This window comes from Natator depressus, chromosome 1 (assembly GCF_965152275.1).
Source record: "Natator depressus isolate rNatDep1 chromosome 1, rNatDep2.hap1, whole genome shotgun sequence".
Taxonomy (NCBI): Eukaryota; Metazoa; Chordata; order Testudines; family Cheloniidae; genus Natator; species Natator depressus.
In genome coordinates this window covers 327442492-327467042 of record NC_134234.1, presented here as the reverse complement: position 1 = coordinate 327467042, position 24551 = coordinate 327442492, and the positions used below count along the sequence as shown (strand labels likewise).

At 39.8% G+C, this 24551-nt stretch overlaps 1 protein-coding gene across 2 annotated transcripts in view; it reads left to right on the top strand.

The window, feature by feature from the left end:
- CACNA2D1 (calcium voltage-gated channel auxiliary subunit alpha2delta 1) overlaps positions 1 to 24551 on the top strand; it is a 651754-nt gene that overhangs the window by 574184 nt on the left and 53019 nt on the right. For both annotated transcript variants that reach the window (XM_074942556.1, XM_074942557.1), the window contains exons 17-21: positions 2251 to 2325; positions 3016 to 3090; positions 15558 to 15629; positions 16632 to 16703; positions 22405 to 22466. In XM_074942556.1, coding sequence (XP_074798657.1) covers positions 2251 to 2325; positions 3016 to 3090; positions 15558 to 15629; positions 16632 to 16703; positions 22405 to 22466 — 356 coding nt within the window. The remainder of the gene's footprint in view (positions 1 to 2250; positions 2326 to 3015; positions 3091 to 15557; positions 15630 to 16631; positions 16704 to 22404; positions 22467 to 24551) is intronic.

The window sequence follows — 24551 nt, the reverse complement described above, 5'->3', positions numbered from 1 at the left end:
CACATCAGGTTGTGTGTAATAAATTATATACAAAACAAAACAACCCTATTTAAACTGCAAAATGAAGCATCCAAACTTGTCTGTATACAGATATATATATTCCTCTTTCACCTTTGAATATCTTCACCTGCTGTTATGTAGACTATAAACTCCTCAGGGCATAGACCTGTTTTATGTGTATTTTTGTGAAGTGTGTAGCAGAACTGTAGGAGACTAATTTAAACATTAACATATAGAAAGAGAGATTAGATTTTAATTTACGCGCATTTTATAGATAGAGTGAATGAAATCTAATTATTAGATAGGTATAATTCTATTCTTTGGCCCTGTATAGTGTTGAAACCATGTATGTTTTTTGCTGTATCATGACACTGCTTTGTTTTTTTCTGAATCAGACCTAGAGTGTATTTTGAAGTTGAATGTAAAAATTATATATATTTGACATAGCCTCAGTGTTAATCTGGGCCACTTAAACTGTCATCATGTACATTTTATTCAGAGTTAGAAATGAGAAAACAGACATGTTTCCAATTTACATTTATACATTCGTGGATTGAAGTATGCAAAAGCTTATTTTAGCCAAAATAGTCTTTTTGATTTAAATTTATCAGAGACCACATAGGCCCAGAAAAAAAATTAAGTATTAGATCCATAATGTTTCTCAAACTAGTTTATCATAAACTCTTTAACCTTTCCTATTCGGGATCAAGTTCTTATACTCTTAGTCATGGAATAGTGCCGTACCTCACACTGATCCCATTTAATTCACTGGGTCTGCTTGTAAAGTAAGGTGCTACTCACTCAGTAAAGGTTCCTGAACTCAGTGGGGCTCTTTGGGGAAAGTAAAACTCTATTACATTTCCTAGATAATCTCCTTAGGGTTTTTGAGGACAATGTGTATTCTAAAGATAAAGGCACCCAGTCTCTGCCGCCTCCCTCAACATGTACTCCAAACCTCTGGAGTGCCCTCCATGGGAATTGGAATGGGAGGAAATGATATTATGGAGATGCATGACTCCTTTTTCCAGAGAGGAGAACTGCACGGGAAGTTCTTGTGTTCGCTGACTCTATGGTACACAGTATATTCAAGCTTTGATGTTACTATGCTAAATACAAAAGGAGTACTTGTGGCACCTTAGAGACTAACAAATTTATTAGAGCATAAGCTTTTGTGAGCTACAGCTCACTTCATCGGATGTAGCTCACGAAAGCTTATTCTCTAATAAATTTGTTAGTCTCTAAGGTGCCACAAGTACTCCTTTTCTTTCTACGGATACAGACTAACACGGCTGCTACTCTGAAACCTGTCATTATGCTAAATACAGTGGCTTTTGTGTTGTTTGACTGATCGTTACCTTACAGTCAAAAGTATGTACTGATTTTGCATGATTCAATTTTTGAGTGTCGCCTGAGACTCCTAGTAGTTTGTGCCTGGAGTTTTTTTGAAAATCAGATCTCTTTAGGGGATTTCAGGGTACCCAAAATCACAAGCAGGATTTCAAAATCTTGGCTGAAACACCTAGAAGCCCTCATCAGGACTGGGACGTCATTATGCTGTATCCTGTATAGACACATAGGAAGACATGATACCCACACCAAAGAGCATGTTCTACTTGTACCCTCCTTAAAAAAGAAGGGAAACTTGAAATAAGATTTAATAAATAGTATAAATTGTAAATTTTCAAAACATGAGGGAAAGTTCATAAAGACTTTATATGTTGTTACTATGTCATTTAAGTCATCATAATTTTGTGGGCCATATTTATGTTAATGACTTTAATGGAGATATATCATACCTTTTATAGTCCTATTGCTTCTTGAAATTGTTACCCATTTATCCATGAAAGTACATTTTTTATATTGTTTTCACTTCAAGCTCCACATCCCCTTTTTATTAGCCTTCTGAAATATTTTACTCTGAGGCTGGTGTTAATATTATTCCATTTATTGGCTGGTGTAGCATAAGGTCCTTAAAATACATGCAGCTGCTCTCTTCTTCCTGTCAGTTAATCAAGCTCATATGAGTGCAGTAGTTGATCTGCACCTTCACATAACTATGCTGCTCTGCATTAAAAGACCAGCTGACTCTCTCTCTCTGTAGGCATGTATCACCCAAAAGAAGTTTTAACTAGTACCTGTCACCAAAAAAAAAAAAAGATGAAAGCAAAATTAAGATTCAGCTGCTACATGTTTGCATGTGTATTGTCAACATGTTAAAACTGCCACTAACTTTTTATAATCTTACCCCAGAACCAGCTGATTCTTGGAGTTATGGGAGTTGATGTCTCTTTGGAGGACATAAAAAAACTGACACCACGGTTTACAGTAAGTTGCCCTCTTCTGTTGGTATTAGCTATTTCCCTTTATGTATGAATTCTTTTTACACACTTTCACAGACCATCTAACCATGTCCTAGATGGGAGTCAGATCACCACATCTCCTATAACCTATGCTTTCTTTTCCTCTGACCGCTTTAGAGGGTGATTGCTTCCTCTGTAGCTAGTATCAGTGCTGCTCCACAAAATGGTCATCAGGATGCAGCTTACTAGCACACTACGCCTGTCTTCTACCAGCATTGAAAGTAGCAGACCTTAGATCTCCTGGGGAGACCACAGAGAGTGCTGTCATCCAGATGTTTGATCTATGTAGTCTTTTCATTACACTGTACACAGTGTACCTTCATTATGAAGTTAGTGACCTTTTCTTCAGTTTGTATGTTGCAGGTATAATTTATATCCCGTGTGTAGGGCGAGATATTTTAGAGTTAATTTCTATAACATTTTTGTCATAGTTGAAAACAAAACCCACATAAATACAAGATTTTTTAAAAACTTTCTTATATGGTAGGTGAGGCTGATATCTGGTTAGCACACCCCCTCCCCCCCGCCCCAGATACTTAGCTTTGCCTTAAGCTATATATTTTCCACATTCTGAATATTATTAGAAGGCCATAATGAAATCTTTTTCATTAGACTAAGTCTAATAACAGTGCATATCGTTTCTTTTTTCTTTCAGCTGTGCCCAAATGGTTACTATTTTGCAATTGACCCTAATGGTTATGTGTTACTTCATCCAGATCTTCAACCAAAGGTATGAAAAATCTTCTATTTTATATCACTGTAGCTCTGGGATTCTTATCAGACATAAGAGAAGCACACTGTAAGTGCTGATTAAGGTGCTATACAGCAATGGTAAATATCCCGATTTGGGGTTTGATCCAAAACCCACTTTAGTCAATAGACTCCCACTGATCTTACTGGGATTTGGATCTTGATGAAAAATGAAAATCAAACATTCCACTCTTACATCATTATTGTCAAGCATATCATTTGTTACTTTAATAATATAATAATTTTAATAATAATGAATTGCTTGTGATAACAGCAACTAAAACTGATTCTGAAGTGTATCTTCTTTTGGGGGGCGGGGAATGATTGTTACAAGGTGACCTCAGGAATAGAAGAACCCTTAAGAGTTTATTTTTGAAAATGTTTATTTTGTTTTATTTATTCTTCCTAGCTGCCATAGATTTAGTTTAAAGAAGAACTTCCGTACTGAGGAAAACTTTCAAACATGCAAATCAAAGACAAATAGCAATACCATTATGCTTGCTTTTTCATATTTTCCTTGCACATTTCCTAATTACTAGAGTTGAGATCTGATTGAGAATTTGTCCAAAGGTTATTGACTGCTAGGGTTTGGTTTGGCCCACTATAGAGAGATAGTCAGCTATGTGGAGTTTAGATTTAGATCTAACTCTAATCCCGATGAAACTTTCTCAAAGTTTGGAGATGTTCAAATCAAAGGTTTTGGTTTGTGCTAATCTCTGCTAATTATGACCCCAATCTTGCAAATATTTACGTAAAGGTTTACTCATGTAAGTAGCCTCATAGACTTAATCAGACTTTTCACATTAGTAAAATTATATAGTGTATAATTATTTGTTGGATCAGAGCTTTAATTTGTGTTTCAACATGGTTTGGCCCCATCTTAGTCCATCTTCTCATCTGTTTTAAGAGACACGGTCAGGTGGCCTAATCCAATAGAAATATTTCAATGAGTTTTGTATTATTTTCACTAGAAACATTTTTCAATAAACATTCCTCCCAGAGTGTCTGCAACACAAACACTGCAGCATTGTACTAGTGCGCAAGAAATTGCAAGTCAAATTAAATAGAAACTAAAGAAATAAATGTAAAAATGACCAGTCCAGAGAAATGTGTGAAAGGAAAGGGGGTAAAATCAACCAAGATAAATAGTGAAAAGCATATTAGATTTTAGATTTTTCAGCTATTAATATTAAAAGTTGCTATTAACATTATTAGCACTGCTTATGATTCTGCTAATGCAGAACTCTCCGTGCAGCGGGAAGTGGGGGCTAAAGTGATTCTATGCCACCTTTACAGCCTTCTCATCCTGTACTGCTCCTCAGCTCCCTGCGTAACTTAGCCCTGGGGAACCATCCCCAGCTGCCCACAGGCTATAGGACTGCCTGTAATCTCTGCAGTCTTTCCCTCCATATACTTCTCCCCTGTGACATCATCTATGGCAGGGCTTGCAAGCTCATCCTTGGAAGTCCTCCTTATAGCTGTCTTCCTCAGTTCCTGCACCAGTGGAATCCTACTGCAGATAGAGCCATGGCTTTTAGAGCCCCTTTAAACTTTTCCAGATATTTTACTTAGCCCGGGGGCGGGGAAAGAAGGACCAAGGATGGGTGGTGACTTTATCTGTGGTTTTTAGTGGTTCATTTTATCCTGCAGTATAGTCATCACTCTAAATTTATCATCTGAGAAATTTCCATGTGATGTAATAAACACAAAATTTTGAAGTACTTATGAAGACTAGCAGAAAGGGAAATTGATCTTGGAAGGAAAGATCATAATTTAAACATAATAATCTCTAACGATAGCAAGGGGAAGATATAGAAATATTGTCTGATAAAATAAAATAGATTTATAAAACTATTGCTTTTTTGTCTGTTTTCTTCATTTTCAGACTGGAATTAGTGTAAAAGTTCTTCTTTAAAGAGGAAAGAAAAGGAAAAGTTGGATTATTGGTTTAATAAATTGCATGCACTTCAGTTTAATGGATAAGTGCATTAAGCTTTTGATGAAGTGTAAAGGACTCCCTTAGTCAGCTTTCACTTGATGAATTAACATGTTGAATAGTTTTCAGAGAAATAGTAATTACACTGATGACTTATATTAATTGCTCCATTACTAGGTGATTTTGTTTTCATTAAAGGTTATTAGAGGTCTCCTAAGAACAAAATGGTTGGGGCAAGTGTCTGTTGTTGTTCCTCGCCTTTTATGCAACTGATATGAGCCCCTTTTTATAGAGTCAAACAAAATGATGCAATGCATTACTGTGATTTGGGGGCCAGTCTTGCTCGGTACTGAGCACTCATTTCATATTCCATTGATGTCTGCCAGCACCCAGCGGGATTAGACCATGTGTTTGCTAGGGTGCAGGCTTCCATGTTTTCCCTATGAGTTTAGGCTCATAAATGTATGAATGCATCCTGATGAAATGACAGGGTGACAGAAACTGTTCTTAAGAAGGGAATTAAAAAGTATAAAAAGCAAAGAACCATGATGTATTATATAACCAAGATTTTTATTACCATTCCAGCACTTTAAGAGTAATTTCTTGTACTGCCTTTTTAAGTAATATCATATTCACCAAAACTCACTTAATCTCATGACTTTAAGATTGGTTTTCTTGGAAACCCTCATTTATTTTCACATGTGGATTTATTTCCAAAATGTACTTCAGTGCCACATAGTAGTAGTAGTAGTATGGATTTTTTTTTAATTAAAGGGGGTTCTGAAGCCCAGCGAAGACGAGTAGAGATGTCCCCCAAGTACTTCTCCAATGGCTGTTTCAGAATGTTCTTAAAAATGTGTTATTTTATAAATGATATATTGTGTTTTTATGTCCTCTGCAGAATGTAAAAACTGAGTATTAAGCATGCTTTCATTTACGTATTATTATTATTATTATTAACAGTTATACAGACTAGACTTTATTACTGCCAGTTTGTTTGGGGTGGTGCATGCAATTCAGACTGATACAAGAACTGCCGTCTCACACTAAGGTACACTACAAAGACAGCTATAAAACTCCTGATCTTCTCTTAACACACTATATTAATTTTCAGTTGAATTTTCTGATTGCACTTAATATACTAACGAACAACGTCTTAACCCTCTTTGCCAGAAATTGTTCAATAGATGTATACCAAAACATACCTACTCATTTACTTTTGAAGAGGTGAGGGTGTGCTGGAGTGTCATTAGTTCCTTCTTCTGAATGCCTTTTGCTTTCCTTCCTACAATCTGTAACCTGAAATCAAAACTGGTTCAACATAATTAACATTTTGGAATATTGCCTTACAGTAACAACTCACAAATCAACAACCCCACCATTTACTAGGAACTTGTAAGGTTTTTATTCTGATGTTCTTGAGAAAACACCATCATTTATGTTACACAATCGACAAAATCATATTTTTAACAAAATACGAGTTCAATTCTAATCTCATTTACATGAACTTTTAAATGAGGGATGATCAATTTATAAATATTAATTTACACTTCGATGTCAATTTTATATATATATATATTAATTGTCATGAGCCAGAATCAGTTATCCCAATGGATAGATCTAATCAGGGAAGTCAGTGGAGTTCTCTCAACATGTTCAGTCTTAATAGGATACAAATTCTGAAATAGAAAATGGATGAACCCCTGGCTCTACTGTTGATATCAACGTACTTTACCCCACTGTTCATTAAGGTCCTGATCCTAGCCTTTCTATGAATAAGTCTCCCATTGACTTCAGTAGACTTTGAATAAGGTCCTATGTACTTTATGCACTTCATACTATATATATGTTGGTTTTCTTTTTAAAAGAAAAACAAAAGGGCAGGTGGGTTTTTTTAGGAGCAAATGTTGTGATGAGTGAGAAGGAATGTGCTTTTCTGTGGTCTATTAAAACTCTGGTAGAATGTGCTGGTTATGTAGATGTAAAGCTCTCAATTAATTTAATTCACCTGCTTTACCATTGTTTGTTGTTTGTTTGCGCAGCTTGAGACATGTGATGCTAACAGAGAACTCAGAACTCTGAAACTACTTTGTCAAAATGAGCTTAGTCTTGTGATTCCAGGAAAATGCACACTGGAGAAGAGTAGATCTTGGGGGTAGAGTATAGACCATAAATAATTAACTGTGTGTTAATGGCATGAAGGTATAAATTACTGCTTTTCTGTTACTTCAGCATATTGGTGTGGGCATACCAAAAGTTAATGTGAGAAAAAGGAGACCCAATGCCCAGGTAACTGTGGACGGAGGTGATCATTAGTGCATTAAAATGCATAGAGCTGGAGATTAGATTTAGAAAGCTTCTGCTCTGCTTATTAGGAGGGACCTAACTAGGGAACTGTTTACTTTGACAAACAGCTTCCAAAGCATGAGGTTTGCATCCTTCTTTGTTAAATGATTATTGACGATGGTACCTGAATATGTTCCTTTAAATTATGATGCATTACTAATAGCTGCTAATTAGAGCTGTGCTGTAAACATTATTCTTCAGACTTGGAAATGAATTTGCAGTTTGAAAAAGGAGACTGCTTATGCTAGATTTGTTTTCATAAACCTGAAAGCCAGGGGAAGATTCTGCATCATTCTTTGTGAAATTATTGCCATGTCTTATTGTACAGTGTGTGCTGTATCATAACACACTCATGGCATCTTGGTGATTTGTGTAGCTTTCTATGTGGAAGTCAAAAAGTGGTGCATATGTTATCTGTCACTCAACCAGCATAACTACATCTATGGCTAGAAGCCATCTCACTAAGCACAGAAAGAAAATAAGTGACAGGTCATGCAATTTGAATTATGATAAAAGTCCTTGTGTACAAAACACATACTGAAAACAGTGAAATATAAAAAAAGAATGGTTTAATGATATAAATAGCAATCCAAAAAATTAAATACAGTATATAATGTTAATATCCTACGCATATGGGAGTCCATCTTAGGGTGTTACATAATTTAGTATATGAAGTTAGCATCTTATGTAAAGAAGACAAAGATTAATTAACTAGCACTGAAACAGTGTGAAATCCTGACTCCATTCAAGTCAGTGACATAACTCCCATTTACTTCATTAGGGCCATGATTTTACCCACGATTCCAAATTTAGCCTGATCATGGATTAGCTTAATGTATATAAAAGAATCTGACAGTCCACATCTTCAGGTTTTACCTTTTCAGGGACAGGGTAAAATCTAGACTCTTGTAATTCAAAGTAAGGAAGAGAGATGCCATATTCTAAGAATATGTAATGATATAGGTCTGCTCTCAAAATCCTTTCAAAGCACACAATGATGACAGTTTAATGAACTTACTTTTATGTTGCTGCACCAGTTCTTTCTTTCTTTCTCTCTCTTTCTTTCTTCCACAAAAATAACATATCCTTGCTCTTCTTTGCCCAGGCTGAAAGTAGATTTGCACTAACCTTGTTTGCATGCTTCACTTCTGGTGATGTACTTCTGTTTCGTTTTGTTAAGTCGTGCTCTTGTATGGTCTTATTAGTGTAGTTGAGCTTATTTAGTCTGTTTGTGTGCATGTCCGAATGGGTAAATAGAAGAACAAACTTTATAGAAAGTTTGTTTCTTCTTCACGCACGCACACACACACGCACGCACGCAAAAAAATAACCAAGCAAATGACAACCTAGAGGAAGGGAAAAGTTATGGAGCCCAAATACCTGAGAAATAAAACACATTCTTCAGGAAAAAAAAACCCACAGTTAAGCTATTGGACTAGGAGTTAATATTGCTATTTCAGTCTCTGCTACAGATTTCCTTTGTGACCTTTGGCAAGTCTCAGGATCTATGTTCACTCACTTCAGTTTCCTCATCTGTACGATGTGGACAATAGTATGTACTTCATAAGGATGCTGGGATAGATAAGGTACAAATTAGTCAAATACTTTGAGACCCTAAACCAAACAGCAAGATGCATTTAATGCATATTTTTGTTGCATGAATTTCACTATTTGTTTGTGTTTTAAATCAGTCATCTAACCTCTGGGCCTCCTTAACTAAGACTAGCTCAGGTTATCATTTGAAAGAAAAAGTTGATGTTAATTTGATGTGATGGCTTTTTTTATTTTTTACCATTTTCTTTTCTTTTCTGTCCTTTTGTGTATTGGAATGGGATACAAACTTCACAATGCCACTTCTGCCATGGCAATGCCTCCATGCATGCTGTTTGGGTTTGATCGTGCTATTCATTATCCATTGCATGTAAGGAAATATTTTTTATTTGCTTTTACATTTTAGCCTTTTGCTATTTGTTGTTGGGTGTGATTTTGTTGGAAAAAAGTTGATGAATAGCAAAAGATATATTTGTAATGAATTGTGATATGTATTTTATTGATGCTGCATTAAAGTTGATTAATTGTATATGTTCTAGATGAATAAGAGCTGGCAATTCCTGTGCAATTATAAATACACATTTAGTGGTTAATTGCCTGTATTTAGCCTAGAGTCCTTTGTTCAAACCTGTCCAACGTATACTTTCATTTGAAATATAAAATTTCTTCTTCTTCTCTTACAAGAGAGTAACTTTTACTTACTGAAAGAATGAAAACACCATCCATCCAATAACTTGCACCTTTGTTTCTCAAGAATGTTAGGGACTGATCTTACATTGAATTACATTGAACTATAGCACTCGTATGACAGAGAGATGGGCTACTGGCCCCCAGTACTCCAAAATCATTTAGATTAATACATTTCCTAACAAGACATATAGGACATGATTCTCCACTCATACCAATGTAAATTGGGACTAGCTACATTGAAATCAATTGAGAGAAACTGGCATCAGGAGGAGGAGATTCATACCTGCACTATTTAGTAAAATATTCATATGCTGTATAATGGCCATGTAAATGTTGCAGAAAGTCTAATTTTTGTCCCGCTACTATAAATTAGCTGCTGCCAAAATGTGAGGGCTACATCTTGAGAACTTTTGTTTGTTAGGATAAAAAAAAGGATATGACCATCACTTTGAAAGAAAGTATCAGAGGGGTAGCCGTGTTAGTCTGGATCTGAAAAAGCGGCAAAGAGTCCTGTGGCACCTTAGAGACTAACGGACATATTGGAGCATAAGCTTTCGTGGGTGAATACCCACTTCGTCGGATGCATGGAGTGGAAATTTCCAGAGGCAGTTATAACTATGCAAGCAAGAATCAGGCTAGTGATAACAAGGTTAGTTCAATCAGGGAGGATGAGGCCCTCTTCTAGCAGTTGAGGTGTGAACACCAAGGGAGGAGAAACTGCTTTTGCAGTTGGCTAGCCATTCACAGTCTTTGTTTAATCCTGAGCTGATGGTGTCAAATTTGCAAATGAACTGGAGCTCAGCAGTTTCTCTTTGAAGTCTGGTCCTGAAGTTTTTTTGCTGCAGGATGGCTACCTTTAAATCTGCTATTGTGTGTCCAGGGCAGTTGAAGTGTTCTCCTACAGGATTTTGTATATTGCCATTCCTGATATCTGATTTGTGTCCATTTATCCTTTTACATAGGGACTGTCCAGTTTGGCCAATATACACAGCAGAGGGGCATTGCTGGCACATGACGGCGTATATTACATTGGTGGACGTGCAGGTGAATGAACCGGTGGTGGTGTGGCTGATCTGGTTAGGTCCTGTGATGGTGACTCTGGTGTAGATATATGGGCAGAGTTGGCATCGAGGTTTGTTGCATGGATTGGTTCCTGAGTTAGAGTTACTATGGTGCGGTGTGTAGTTGCTGGTGAGAATATGCTTCAGGTTGGCGGGTTGTCTGTGGGCGAGGACTGGCCTGCCTCCCAAGGCCTGTGAAAGTGAGGGACCCTTGTCCAGGATGGGTTGTAGATCACTGATGATGCGTTGGAGAGGTTTTAGCTGAGGACTGTATGTGATGGCCAGTGGAGTTCTGTTGGTTTCTTTCTTGGGTTTGTCTTGCAGCAGGAGGATTCTGGGTACACGTCTGGCTCTGTTGATCTGTTTTCTTATTTCCTCGTGTGGGTATCGTAGTTTTGAGAATGCTTTGTGAAAATCTTGTAGGTGTTGGACTCTCTCTGAGGGGTTGGAGCAAATACGGTTGTAACTCAGTGCTTGGCTGTAGACAATTGTGTGGTGTGTCCGGGATGGAAGCTGGAGGTGTGAAGGTAGGCATAGCGGTCTTAGTGTATTCCTCAGTGGGATCTGAGGAAAGTGGCCTGTAGAATTTGGTATTGGAGAATTGTCTGGCAGCCTCCTTTTGGTAGTCAGACCTGTTCATGATGACAACAGCACCTGCTTTATCACCCTCTTTGATTATAATGTCAGGGTTGTTTCTGAGGCTGTGGATGGCATTGCGTTCTGCACAACTTAGGTTATGAGACAAGCGATGTTGTTTTTCCACAATTTCTGCTTGTGCACGTTGGTGGAAGCATCCCATGTATAGGTCCAGACTGTCATTTCGACCCTCAGGGGGAGTCCATGTAGAGTTCTTCTTCTTGTGCTGTTGGTGCGAGGGTATCTGTGTGTCAGTGTGCTGTTCAGTGTTATCTTGAAAGTATTCTACAGACCACTTTCCTCAGATCCCACTGAGGAATACACTAAGAAACTGCACCATCTACTCAGGACACTCCCTACACTAACACAGGAACAAATCAACATACCCTTAGAGCCCTGACCGGGGTTATTCTATCTACTGTCCAAGATCCACAAACCTGGAAATCCTGGACACCCCATCACCTCGGGCATTGGCACTCTCACTGAAGGACTGTCCAGATATGTGGACTCTCTACTCAGACCTTATGCCATCAGCACTCCCAGCTATCTCCGTGACACCACTGATTTCCTGAGAAAACTACAATGCATTGGTGATCTTCCAGAAAACACCATCCTAGCCACCATGGATGTAGTGGCTCTCTACACAAACATCCCGCACACAGATGGAATACAAGCTGTCAGGAACAGTATCCCTGATGATGCCACAACACAGCTGGTTGCTGAGCTCTGTGACTTTATCCTCACGCACAATTATTTCAAATTTGGTGACAATATAGACCTCCAGACCAGTGGCATCACTATGGGCACCCTCATGGCCCCACAATATGCCAACATTTTTATGGCTGACCTGGAACAACGCTTCCTCAGCTCTCGCCAATCACACTCCTTCTCTACCTACGCTACATTGATAATGTCTTCATCATCTGGACCCACAGGAAGGAAACCCTGGAAGAATTCCACCATGATTTCAATAGCTTCCACCCCACTATCAACCTCAGCCTGGACCAATCTACACGGCAGGTCCACTTCCTAGTCACCACAGTGCAAATAAGTGACGGTCATGTTAACACCACCCTATACCGAAAACCCATCGACCACTATGCCTACCTTCACGCCTCCAGCTTCCATCCTGGACACACCACACAATCTATTGTATACAGCCAAGCGCTGAGGTACAACCACGTTTGCTCCAACCCCTCAGAGAGAGTCCAACACCTACAGGATCTTCACCAGGCATTCTCAAAAGCAGTTTCTCCTCCCTTGGTGTTCACACCTTAGCTGCTAGAAGAGGGCCTCATCCTCCCTGATTGAACTAACCTTGTTATCCCTAGCCTGATTCTTGCTTGCATATTTATACCTGCCTCTGGAAATTTCCACTCCATGCATCCGACGAAGTGGGTATTCACCCACAAAAGCTTATGCTCCAATACGTCTGTTAGTCTGTAAGGTGCCACAGGACTCTTTGCAGCTTTGAAAGAAGACATTTTAGACTTATTATAAAAATAAATTAGCACGGTTGATCCTGTGGCACCTGGAAGAAGATGCCTCTGTCCCTTTGATTTAACTCCCTAATAAATTAGAGCTTAGCATATACCAAGCAATAATAAATTTTGCTTAGCTAATTACATCACAAGGAATGATGTCATGGAATCTCAGGGTTGGAAGGGACCTCAAGAGGTCATATAGTCCAACCCTCTGCTCAAAGCAGGACCAATCCCCAATTTTTGCCCCAGATCCCTAAATGGCCCCCTCAAGAATTAAACTCACAACCCTGGGTTTAGCAGGCCAATGCTCAAACCACTGAGCTAAGCTGGGCCTTGAAGTCCCATTTTATATGTAATGTCCCATTTACACAAAGCACATTTTCTTCCAGCGAATAAAAACAAAATACATTGGTGACCTGGTTCCTCTTCTGTACTAAATCAATCCATAGTATCATGTTCGCAGGGTTTAAAAAATATACCCCATAATCCTTTTACTTAAAAGCCTAAACTACATGTGTGCCTTGCATAACTTCTGAGTAACCAGGATTTTGCTGGGAGCTTTTACTCCAGGACTAGGGATAGTTAGGAACAGATGGTTGTAAAGTTATAGCTGTTAAGGGCTTGTGATTTGTTCAGCCAATGCCCCCCGTGCCCCCTGAACCACTTGGTACAGTAACAATCCTACATAGAGCCTTAATCCAGCAAACATATATAGTCACACTTAACTTCACACGTGTGCATCAAGGATGGTCTAGTGGCTAGGATAGTAGTCTGGGACTTGAGAGACCTGGTTTTAATTCTCTGTTTTTCCAATGACTTCCTCTTTGGAAAGTTACTTGACCTCTCTATGCCTCAGTTTCCATCTGTGGAATGGGGATAATAGTACTTCCCTACCTCAGAGGGGTGTCTTGAGGATAAATGCATTCAAGATTATGAGGTGTAAAAAGAAGATCTTGAACCTCACTTAGAATGAAGTCGCCTTTGTGATCTGTGAATCACATATGTGAAGCACATTGGCTGCAGCGTGACTGATTTTCTGTCAGAATCCACTCTGCACTCACAACTCCCTTTAGCAATTCCCTTTATTGTGTCAATTCTATGTATAAAAAAAAAAATCCAGTGGAAAATTCGCTAAGTGCTGCTGAAGCAAAGGGTTTCAGTGCAACACAGTGACCTTCTGTTTTAAAGGACAATTATGCACCACTATTGAAGTAGAATACAGCAGTGGTTTTGAAACTTTTTTCTGGGTACCCAGTTGAAGAAAATTCTTGATGCCCGCAACCCAACAGAGCTGGGGATGAGGGGCTTGGGGTGTGGAAGGGGCTCAGGGCTGGGGCAGAGGGTTAGTGTGCGGGGGTGAGGGCTGCAGGGCTGGGAATGAGGGGCTCTGGGTTTGAGGAGGCTCAGTGTTGGGTCTGGGGGTTGGGGTGCGGGAGGGGGTCACGGCTCTGGGCTGGGGGTGCAGGCTCTGGGGTGGGGCCAGGGATGAGGGGTTTGGAGTGCAGGAGGGGGCTCTGTGTTTTGGGGGGCTCAGGGCTGGGGCAGGGGATTGGGGTGCAGAGTTGGGGCACGGACTTACCTCTGGCAGCTCCCAGTCAGCGGCGCAGCCAGGGTGCAGAGGCAGGCTTCCCGTCTGTCCTGGCACCGCGGACCACGCTGTGCCCTGGCAGCGGCCAGCAGCAGGTCCAGCTCCTAGGCGGAAGCGCACAAGCAGTTCGGCGTAGCTCTCGCCCGCAGGCGCGCACACTCTCACACACACACACACACACACACACACACCCAGGTCCCATTGGCCAGGCAGCACCTCCAGTGGGACTTTTAACGTCCCAGTCGCCGGTGCTGACCAGAGCCGCTGGGTCGCTGAGCAAGGTGACCCAGTGCTTTACATGCTGCGACCCAGTACTGGGTCACGACCCAAACTTTGAAAAACACTGGTATACAGAACGTGAGATATGGAAGACATGTTTCTGCAGGTCACAACCATTTCCATTTTAGTTCTTTGCTTGTTTAGATCCTGATTCAGCAAGGTACTGAAGTACATTGAAGTCAGTAGGACTGATCGTGTGATTAAAGTTTTACATGTGCTAACTACCTTGCTTTATCAAAGCTTCATTTATTACAAATGATATCAGACTTTTTGTTTGAGGCAACTATATGTTCCATGAACACGTTTCCATAAGAGATTCTTTTCATTGGACCTTATCCCTTTGACATTCCTTTGTCTTGTACTCACTGTCCCTTTCATCTCCACCCACAACTGACTCATGCCATTGCCACTAGTCTTCTGTAGAAGAGTGCAGGTGTTGATATTACTAGTCGCCCAGAAAATTTTCTCACTGCCTGTCTCCCCTTTCTTTTTGGTGGTAGGAAAGTTAAGGAATGACTCCTTGCCTGACAGGTCACCCTTTTATCATGCTTACAATTTGTGACTAACCAATGGCAGAGGAAGCAGCGTTCAGCCATTAACACTGTGTGTGGCCGGACCATAGGCAAGCACTAGTTTTTAGGGTTAATCCAATTATCTCTCACCTGATTACCTCTCTCTTTTTAAAATCCATTTTAAGTGAACTAGCACTGCTAGCAATCCACTATGCTATATCTGATTAAAAGATAGAATGGTAAGTAATCCTATTTAAACAGTCTTTTTTGGTCTCAGGGAGGGTTTGAATGATTTCAGTAACCTATTCATAACATCAAGTGAGAGATCTTTATTATTTGATTTGTTTAATATCTTCTTCTTCAGAATCCTAAATCTCAGGAGCCTGTTACACTGGATTTTCTGGATGCTGAGCTAGAAAATGATATTAAAGTTGAGGTAAGATGCACCAGTAATGTAGTGCCTGCTATGATGTATATATTTTTCACTGTTCTGGGTAATAGCTGAAATATAATAACTGGTGCAGATTCCTCCAATTTCCTTAATCTCTTGTTCTTCTAAATGACAGAGGACTTCAGGTTTTCATTGCTCTGACAAAGTATGATTTTTGTCTGAAGAGAAATGCAGGTTTAGTGAACAGTTTCTGAAATTTATTTTGAATCTATGTATTTTCTTCTCTTATACACCTGGCACATTTAAAAAACCCCTGTCATTTGAAAGATTATAGTTTTAAGATTAAGATTCCCCATTATTCTCTCTATATAATGGGAAGTGCCATCATGAATGGTAGAATCATTCAAAACAGTGCAATTCAGGTTTCAGTATAATGCCAGCTGAAAGTTGGTGGTTCCAATTAAGTACTGCATTGAACCCAAAACTCAAAGTAAAACTTGGGGAGGGTTAATCCACACAGACTGAAACAAAAAGTTTGTACACATCCAATTTAAGACACACTACAGCTGACTTTCAAATAGCTATCATGAGAATAAGTACAGTTATTAGGCAATCTGCATTAGTTCTGCACCGAAAATCCCCATTGACTTCACTGGGAGTTCTGGGTTTGCAAAGAGTGCAGGAATTAATACTCATGGCTCACTGAGTTTAGTCATGCAACCGTTACTCATACAAGTAGAGTCCTTACCATCATAAGGAGTCTTACTAGTGTCAATAAGATTGCTCCACAAGAGTATCAATTACAGGGTTGGGCTCTCTTTCGTAGGGGTACGATAAGTAGACGTGTACGGGCTGTTGTTTTCAAATGTGTCAATATGATAGGATTGCTCATAAGATGCAAAAGATCTTGGAAAACATTAATCATGTTGTATGTCACTCCCAGATTTTGATTTTCCTTTTGTCTCTTCCCCCTACCTCCTTCTTCCTTTTTTATTTTTTTGTTTGTTTTTTTCTGGTTTTGTTTTTTCTTCACCTTCTTGTATATAGATTCGGAAAAAAATGATAGATGGAGAAAGTGGGGAAAGAACATTTAAAACATTGGTCAAGTCTCAAGATGAGGTAAGACTGGAACACAGGCTGTCCTACTTTCAGAACAGAACACTGCAAAATGATGACAAGAAACTCTATTTTGTCCTGTCTTTTATATTTAAAAGCTAATTCTACTTTTCCAGTGTTCTATAATAGCCTCCTGGATTATTCCTGTACAAATATTTTCCTTCCCCCCCGCACCCTCCCCAGAGTTGCCAACCTTCCTGGCTTGTACTAAGGGAAAGCAGACATTTCTTAAGAACAAGGGTGTTTTGTTTCTCTTTGGTGCTTCATAATCATACAAGTGTTAATAAGACCCTGAATTCTGTTGTCAAGGATTTAGCAGAGCATTGTCATAATTCTTTACATGAATCCCTTAGCAAAAGTCTTAAATGGTATAGGAATGTGTTGCTTTGTAAGGCATTATATTCTGGTTGGATATGAAGAACGTGGCGGGGGGGGAAATGATTATACAATTTACAGTTCCTAGATTAGGATTCATTACAATAAGCAAAGGAATCTTCCAAACAGTTACAGTGATAGTATAGATTAAATTTTACTTTGGATCTTAGTGTGCTTATGGGATAAAGTGGGTTTCTAAACATCCTGTCTTGGTTGTTAAATTTTATTTTCCGAAGAAGTTAGACCTAGAAAGCTTGGTCCTCAACCCTAACAAGCTTTTGCAGTAACACAAAGCTGCTTTAAAGCTGAATGAGCTGGCAACCCTCAGTAATAGGGGAATCCATAGATGGTGTAGGTCTGCCATATGTCTGTGCCACATCCCTTAAGGCACCGGGGCAGGGTGTATATCAAGGGGAGGAGTAACAACCAGATTGGGCGGCACTTTGTTGATTCCGACCTGCCACAACAGCTCTTTGGGGTTGTATTGTAAATAGTAGGAGCAGCTTGAAGAGGCTTGAATCGACCTATTGTGGCCTCAGAGGTGAGGGGAGATGTAAAAATTGCATAGGAAAAATATATCTTTAAAAAAAAACAAAAAAGGACATAAATCATAATTTATACTTATAAATATAAACAAACCATAAAGTAGCGAATGGAATTGTTCATATGTATGCATCACGGATTGCAGCACCCCTTGTGCTGTAACGCTTGTTGCCCTTCCCCCACCAACAGCCTACATTTTGACTGTCTCCAGCTCTTGCGTTGTGTCTGTACTGAAATGGGTAAGAGAATTTGGGCCTGAGCCTACTCTTACATTGGTGTAATGCCAGAGTAACCCCACTGAAGTCAATTGAGTTAAACTTAAGCTTCCCAGCTTTCTGATTGCAGAAAACTAATCACCCTTTCCCTGCCTCTGCCCCGCCCCTTCTCTAAAGCCCCACCCCTGCTCACTGCATCCCACCTTGTTCTCCCCCCACCCTCACTCACTCCCTCATTTTCACCAGGCTGGGGCAAGGGGTTGGGTTGTGGAAGGGGGTGAGGGCACTGGCTCGGGGTGCAGGCTCTGGGGGGACAGAAATGGGGGGTTCAGAGTGTGGGAGCAGGTTCTGGGATGGGGCAGGGGGTTTGGGTGCAGGAAGGGTGACGGCGCCAGCTGGGGGTGTAAGCTCTGGGATGGGGCCGGGGATGAGGGTTTTGGGGTGCAGAGGGATGTTCACGGCTGGAGGGTGGGACCGAGGGGTTCGGAGTGCAGGACGGGGTGTGGGCTCTGGGAGAGAGTTAGTGTGCGGGAGGGGGCTCAGGGCTGGGGCAGAGGGTTGGGGCATAGAAGGGTGTTTGGGTGTGGGTTCCAGGCAGCACTTACCTTAGGTGACTCCCGGAAGCAGCTGGCATGTCCCTGCAGCCCCTAGGTGGAGGCGCAGCCAGGCGGATCTATGTGCTGCCCAAGCCCACAGGCCCCACTCCTGCAGCTCCCGTTGGCCACGGTTCCTGGCCAATGGGAGCTGCGGAGCCAAGGCTCGGGCTAGGGGCAGTGTGTGGAGCCTTCCTGGCTGCCCGTGCACTTAGGAACCACAGGGACATGCCGCCGCTTCCGGGAGCCACACGGAACCAGGGTACGCAGGGAGCCTGCCAGGCTTAGCCCCACTGCGATGCCGACCAGACTTTTAACAGCCCGATAAGCAGTGCTGACCGGAGCGGCCAGTGTCCCTTTTCGACTGGGTATTCTGGTCGAAAACCGGACACCTCACAACGCTAATTAAACTGGTGTGAGGTCAGAGTCAGGTCCCATTTATTTCATTTGCCTGTGAAGTATGTATGTCACTATAAAATTATGTTGTTAATCATAGCATTCTCACCCTCATCGCATTTAGATTATTTTATTTTTAATAAAAGAATCATAGAATCATAGAATATCAGGGTTGGAAGGGACCTCTGGAGGCCATCTAGTCCAACCCCCTGCCCAGAGCAGGACCAATCCCAACTAAATCATCCCAGCCTGACCTTAAAAACTTCTAAGGAAGGGGAATCTGCAATAACAATGCAATATGAGCAGCTGCAAGACTTCTTCATGAGGATGACCGTTTTATAAAATGAGGGAAAGACAGAAAATGATGCAAATGGGCATGTTGTGTTTGTTTTCCTTCCGTAAATTCTTGAAAACCTGGAAAACCTGAGGACCTGCATTTAAATCAGTCTCCCTTGTAGGACCAGCACTTACTCCTTCTATTACTTTGGCATGATAAGAGGGTCACGTTTACACATGACGAATTAATCTTCAACAATATCTCGAATGTTATGCACAATCCAGACTTTTCTTTAACATTAAGCATATGTGTCTTATATTTCCAAGTTCTCTTTTACCTGCACACATATCCATGGCAACTATAATAATAAAATCCCCCCCTCCATTAACGTCTGAGTTACCCATTGTCTATCCCACAACATGTGAGAGTCCTGGCAGAGTGCAGAACTCTGTTCTAATCTGATCTGATCCATCAGGAGCTCTGTAATGAACTTAAAATCAAAAAGGAACCCTACAAAAAATGGAAACCTGGATGAAAGAATAGCACAAGCATGTAGGGACAAAATCGGAAGGTACATCTACACAACAATTAAACACCCGCTGTGGTCTGGGTCAGCTGACTTGTGTTGTGGGGCTGTAAAATTACTGTGTAGATGTTTGTATTCAGACTGGATCCTGAACTCTGGGACCCCGTTAGTGTGGAAGGTCCCACAACCCAGGCTTCAGTCTGAGCCTGAATGTCTCTACAGCAATTTTTAGCCGCACAGCTCGAGCCCACTGATCTGGCCCAGCTGCGGCTGTGTCATGGGTCTTTTATTCCAGTGTAGAGGTACCCAGAAAGGCTAAGGCACAAAATTAATTACAGCTAGCAAGGGACATAAAAGACAATACAAAGACATTCTTTAAATATATATATATATATATACATCCTTTAAAAACAAGGAGCAAGAGAAAGGTGAAGGAAAGTGCATGACTTCTACTTAGTGGAGAAGGAGAGCTAATAGTGGATGACATCAAGAAGGCTGAGGTGTTTAATGTCTGTTTAGTTTCAATCTTTACTAAAAAGATAAATTGTGAACAGATACTTAAGACAAATAATATTAGCAACAAGGGGGAAGAATGCAAGCCAAAATAGGGAAAGAACAAGTTAAAGAATTTTAAGATAAATGTATTCAAGTCGGCAGAACCTCACGAGGTTCTTTCCCACCCTACATTTCATAATATACTGGATTTATATCCCTGGAAATGGAAGTCCTCTATTTATTTTCAGAACATATGCAGTGTGCATAGCTGCAATGCAAGCTCTCCTACACTGTTCTGTCAATATGCCAGAATACTAGCCTGTATGGCTCACCTCTAGGGAGAATCATAGAACATTAGAGTTGGAAGAGACTTCAAGAGGTCATCTGGTCCAACCCCCTGCTCATAGCAGGACCAACCCCAACTAAATCATTCCAGCCCGGGCTTTGTCAAGCCAGGCCTTAAAAACCTCTGGGGATGGAAATTCTACCACCTCCCTAGGTAACCCATTCCAGTGCTTCACCACCCTCCTAGTGAAATAGTTTTTCCTAATATCCAACCTAGACCTCCCCCACTGCAACTTGAGACCATGGCTCCTTGTTCTGTCATCTGCCACCACTGAGAATAGCCTAGCTTCATCCTCTTTGGAACCCCCCTTCAAGTAGTTGAAAGTTGTTCAGTTTCCATGCCCAATTAATCCTTGGCTATCTGCTGATATCCTGAACAAAGGAGCCCACATGATGCCAAATGTATATAATAGTGACTTTTATGATCTGGACAACTTTCCACTAGAAAATAGACTGAAACGACCAATTCATTTTACACAGTTCATTGAACAGCCCTTATATGACAGTGGCTTGGAAGTGCTACTGACCTTGGCCAGGTAACAGCTAGAGACCCAGTAATGAATGATTTCCATTACCCATTCTCCAAGGGACATGGTGAGAATCTTACATACTCATAGTCATCTTGGCATAGGAAAATTCCTTGTGTCCTTAATCTTTCATGAAGTCACAAATGCAATAGAAAGATAAGGTGCGTTTACTGCTTTTTTTTTTTAGTGGGTGGGCAGTGTGACAATCAATAGTACTAGGTCAATAAACATGGGTAAGATCTGTGCTGAATAAGTTCACCCATCTATAAGTCTTAAGTCAAGACTCATATATCTCAAAGCATTGCACATTATTCCAAGCATCTTCTTTGTGGCAAAATGGCTCTTAGATTGTTTACACCTGCCCTGCTGTGCTGAAAAATAACAAGAGAAGAGAGTTATTCAAGTTATAAACGTCAGAATAGAACCAAAACCACCTTTTTTCATAATCATGTTAATTTTTGTGTTTTTATTTTTGCACAGGGACAGAAATAACATCTACTGTAGCACATTTGAACAGTATTAGTAATGTTGTGATGTAGCAGCTGCACAGATTTTATTGCAGACATCCTCATAAATCTTTGTCTCTGACTATAAAGCAGCAATATGCTACAGCTGGCATATACTTATAATTTTTAATGTGGAAAAATGAGTAAAACTGCTCCAGCGGGGTGCATTAATGATGATTAAATCTTCTATGGGAAGTCAGGGGACCTTTTAAACTTGTCTGTCGTGCCATCTTTCATTCCAGAAGCAAGTGAATTGAAAAGCTAACTTTAATCTCATACTTCAGGAAAGCGCTCATGCTCATGCTTAACTTTACACAGATGAGCTGTCCTATTCACTTTAATGGGCAAATACATAAGTGGGTGTAAGACCAGAGCCATAGAGTGTATATACAGGGATAAATAATGTCCCAGGGACACAGACATTAGTATATGTAAGTATGTACAGGCATAGTGGCTTGTTATTATAGGGTTGCTTATAAGTGCTTTGCTGCTGTCACTAGTTTTTTGTTTAGATATAAGATCACTGGGCCATTCCTATGGGGGGAGACTCTTTCCTGTATTTAAAATAAACAATAAACAAGAAAAAGAAGTAATCTGACAAACAGACACAAAGGGTAAATGGACAGGCCAAATTTATGGCTCACTGTACTTGACACAGCACTTCTAAAATTCTTTATTAAATTTAAAGAATGCAGATGACTCTGTAACATCTGTTCTAAATCTGGAAATTGTTGAAGAAATGCAATTGCAAAGCAGGTCACATTTTAAGGAAAGGAGCAAAAGAATTCCAACAGCTTGTTTGTTATTGAGTTTTACATTCCTTTCACCTAAATAATAAAGCCAAACCTAGTATTTACTGAGCCTCCAGGTGCAGTGATATACTTGTTTATCAAAATTGCTTTCCAGAGATATATTGACAAAGGAAACAGAACGTATACATGGACTGCTGTGAATGGCACAGATTACAGGTAATTAATCTGTTTTTTAATGGCAAGTGTTGGTTTATTTGTTTGTTTTGATGAATAATTTTATTCTTATTAGATATAACACTAAAAAGACTAGGAACTGACTCTCTCTGCCCAAAAGAATGGAGAGACAAACATTGGTGCAGTTCATCTTCCTTGAGGATTTCCCTCTGCTCACCACCTAATGGGATAAGGCCCAGTCCTGCAGGCCTTTAAAAAAAAAAAACTCCCATTGCCCATGAGTGTTTTGTCAAAGGAAGTGTACAGAGTCAAGCCTTCAATCTTTTGTGGAGCTTTCTAAACAACTTACCTACTAGCAAAGTTTCACCATACTCACTAAGAAGATTGTGTGGTTCATGGTATCAATTTTAAGTGGACCTTATCTTTTCAGGGATCTCATAAATTCTGCAGGACTCTTAAAATCATTGTAGTGTCTGATTTGTAATTGTGTCTTTGGTTGTGGTCCTCTCCCTCAGATCCTCCTCTAATCCCACCTTTTCTTGCAGTCTCTCCAACAATAATTTCCATTCCCACACTGGCCTTTGCAAGTAAAATTTAAAAAATAAAATAAAAAAGGAAGAGCTAATGTTTCATGCCTTTACAAAACAAGCAATATCGCAACCTTATTTTGTGTAAACCTCCTTCTCAATCTTATATTCATTATTTGTTTTGTCGTGTCATACCTAAACTACCGTGTCAGATTTTGGCAGGCAAGTACTATGGTATTATCACTCTAGTGTGCAGTTGCATTTAAGATGCCATATACAAATGTTAAATAACAATTATATTATTTTTTATATAAAATCATATGGCCATAGATAACAGCAGAGAAAAATAACACTTTTTGAAAAAGGTGTATCTCACTCTCACAATTGTCCTGAAATGCATGATTTGAGACATTATAGCTACACATCGCTGTGACACTGGAAGGGATGCGACATCTTGACATCCACTTCTTAAAGTATTTGGGCTGCAGTTATCATACTTTAGTTTCAAAGCTGAATATTTCTTAAGATTACCAACATTGGGCCCAAATTCTATGAAGTTCTGAATATCCAAGTTAGGGCACTCCGGACCTTTCAGGACTGAACAAATTGTCACAAAGCAGAATCACTGTCAGTGCATAGTGTGAAACTTGAAACAACATTGAAAGGATTATTTTATTTTAACAAAAATATGTAATATTGGGAGTTGTACCCAAAATAAGAATATTTGCATTACTATGATGTCTAGAGACATCAACCAAGTTGGGGTAGTAGGCACTGTACAAATATATAGTGAATGACAGTCTGTGACCAAAATATTTTACAAAACAGAAAAAAAATACCAACCCCCTAAACCTAGTTGTTGTGAATTAAAACAAAGAGCTGGCTTGATCTATGCAATTCAGAACCTTGTTTTTCTGTTGTTACCCCCATTTTTATTTTCTGAAGGAAAGCAAGGTATTTTTCATCCTATCATGCTATCTAGTATGCAGTACACGTGTATTTGATTTATATGAGTTCTCAGTTCTTACCAAATTCCTCTCATAGTTGTTTTTCATAGGCTGAGAGAAAGCAGTTAATCTCCTGGGTTCACATTGCAGCAGTCCCATTAAACATAAAATTATAGATTTTAATTAGTAGTTTCTGTTAGCAATAACTGTTAATGGCAGGTAAACCTCTCCTGATTTCCCTCAAGGGGAATTGGTAGAAGGCTATCACTAAATAATCAGCAGTCTCACTTCTGTGATGTTTAAATGGCAAATGCATTATTAAAGGTCATCTTGCTTATAGCCCAGTTGTACAACTTGTTTTAATGTTAATTTCTGCAGCCATCCATTAGAAACCAGTGGTAAAATGCACTTTTATGTTAATGAAAATTGAGTGCAAACATTAAGGATGTGTGATGAAGTAGATATGTCTCTGATGGGGATTTATACCCGTTGCCTTTAACATCCTTTTTTAAAAATTCTGCTCTCAGGTGCATGTATTGATTTTTAGTGGCAAAACCAAAAGACAGAATCATTTCTAAACAACAGTGAATATTGAAATCAAAGGAGGTGCATTATGAAATATATTGTACATCTTAGGGCACTCTTATAAAGTA